This window comes from Apostichopus japonicus, chromosome 21, assembly GCF_037975245.1.
Source record: "Apostichopus japonicus isolate 1M-3 chromosome 21, ASM3797524v1, whole genome shotgun sequence".
Classification (NCBI taxonomy): domain Eukaryota; kingdom Metazoa; phylum Echinodermata; class Holothuroidea; order Aspidochirotida; family Stichopodidae; genus Apostichopus; species Apostichopus japonicus.
The window spans coordinates 9,081,506-9,083,902 of NC_092581.1; the positions used below are offsets into that span (position 1 = coordinate 9,081,506).

The 2,397-nt window shown below is 40.2% G+C and overlaps 1 protein-coding gene across 1 annotated transcript; it reads right to left on the reverse strand.

Moving 5' to 3' along the window:
• Positions 1 to 1,400: 1,400 nt before the first annotated feature.
• Positions 1,401 to 2,083, reverse strand: LOC139963116 (histone H1-beta, late embryonic-like). The gene has a single exon (XM_071963643.1). It carries the CDS (start codon positions 2,033 to 2,035, stop codon positions 1,463 to 1,465), a length of 573 nt encoding a protein of 190 aa, XP_071819744.1. The 5' UTR covers positions 2,036 to 2,083; the 3' UTR covers positions 1,401 to 1,462.
• Between the last annotated feature and the right edge of the window lie 314 nt (positions 2,084 to 2,397).

Consider the following 2,397-nt stretch of genomic DNA (forward strand, 5'->3'; position numbering starts at 1 on the left):
ATGCTTAACATATAGAACGTGATTTCTGTGGACAAGTTAACTGTGATTCAGTGATTCAGTGATTGACACTATAAGTGAAAGTTCCGTGAGTCGAATGGAACTTGATTGTCGTCTTCAATGAACATATACATCTCAGTTTGGGTCAAGATATGAGACAGCTGCGTATACCTACCCACACATAGTAAAATGTTTTGCAAATATTTGATATCCTAAGATATACATGGCCGTATAACCAGTAAGGGCATGTGCCTAGCTCGATCCTACCCTCCCCAAAATGTTCTTCCAAACGGCTTACATTTTATAACGATTTCAAAATGATGGAGATGATAGCCCAATTGTATCTAAGCCCCCTTTACCAAAACAAAAGTAGCTCAAAGGGGACGGGACACCTTAGGCCCCTCCTAAGATCGGACGTCAACCCCCTCCCCCGCTAATATTTAAATTCGTAACAAAGGATGTGTAAAGCCTTTGGTGTCATGAACATCCATATCGATACAACCGCTAATTCATCTTAAATGTCTAGTCCAGTCACTTAAAATGATCAGGGAGTTGTTATGTTCCATAACAACTCCCTGAAATGATCGACTTCCAAATATTTAAAGGTTCATTTCTGAAAACTTGGAACTAAACAGTATAGAAATACAACGTACAGTATCAACATCAATTTTGCGCGTTAAAGCAGGGAGTTGTTATTCCATAACAACTCCCTGGTTAAAGTCAGCCTTTTAAAACCAGCCTATAGTATGTTTGCACTAAGAGAGTTTAGCGAGGTTTGAAAAAAGTTTTTAATTACCAGTTCGATCATTTTAAGAGTGTTTTACGGTACATGTAGAGTAATATTTTTAGGAGGCTTAGCCTATCACGCCTTGTGTGCATTCTTTCATAGACGTTTGGAGAACTGCTTTTCAGTAGAATTGAATAAGTATCTGAATTAAGTTTAAACTAAAGTCATCGATGCTTCTTCAGCTCAGATGTTCCCTGATTATATCGGACAAACTGAAGCTTAACTATTTCTATATAGCTTTGTATAACACGATTACTCTTACTTCCAATCAACTGTGCCCAGGAGTATAGTTTAAATGGTGCTTATAACAACAGGCGATTTAAGCAGAGTATTTTTAGATTTTAGTTATGCCTAGACAATGAGGTACGCTTTGTACTTCAACAAGTGGGGTCAATTTCTAATGGGATAGTAATAGGGCACGAGCCCCCCCCCCCCCCCACAATTTACGTTGTGGACAGTAAGAATGTAGTAACAGGACATGAAACTAGACATATATTAGACAATACATTCAGCCTAAATGGTAGGTTAACTGAAACTATGCCTAAAAGCAAGTTAAAGTAGACAAAAGAAGGACATATTGCATGTTTCTGGAGGCGGAATAGCTCGTCTCTCTGGGTTATTTGGTGGCCCTTAAAAGAGCCGTTGAATTCGACCAACTGGTACAGTAGTAAGTCGAGCCTACTTCTTCTTGGAAGCAGCCTTCTTGGCTGGCTTCTTTGCAGTCTTTTTCTTGGGTGAAGTCTTCTTAGCTGGCTTCTTGGCAGCTGGTTTCCTTGGCTTCACAGCCTTTTTCGGCTTTGCTGCGGGCTTCTTCTTTGCTGTTTTCTTGGTTGCAGGTTTCTTGGACGGCTTCTTAGTGGCAACAGTCTTTTTCTTGGCGTCCTTCTTTGCCTTTGCCTCAGACTTTTTCTTTTGTTGTTTCTCCTTCAAGTCCTTCTTTCTCTGGGCAGCCTTCTGTTTCTTCGCCTTTTCCTGTTCGGCTTTCTTAGCGTTTGCGGTGTCGAGCTTGAAAGTCCCACTGGCTCCTGTACCCTTGACTTGCTTCAAGACTCCAGTGGTAACACCCCTCTTAAGTGCTTTGTTTACGAAAACAGAGCTCCTTTCCACACCTGTGGATTTGATTTGCTTCTTGATAGCAATGCCTGACGACCCTTTTGGATCGTTCAATGCTGCAATTGCCTTGACGACAAGATCAAGGGTTGTTGGGCCGGTAGGCTTTGACTTCTTGACTTTCTTCGTTTCGGTTGCCATTGTGAATCGACGTTTAGAGAGGTATGGTGCTTCAAATTTACGATGGTAGCAAATTGAGTTGATAAAGACTGTTAGCGCCAGGCGCCAGATATATTCAACTTGACGGACGTGACAGAGAATACATACAATTCTGTATTGTGATTGGGCCAACGATAAGGACGATTTTGTGTGGCAATTTCTGCACAGCAAATATCATAACTAACGTTTTAGTTTTAGAATTTTCTTTTTCAATTATTTTGGACAAGGAGAGTGGATTTCAGACCAAGAATTCGTGTCTGTGTTTATAACAAATGTAATTTTTTGTTTCCATTATATGATGTGGTATTCTTTCCCGATTTACTTTAAAATAATACGAATATTTG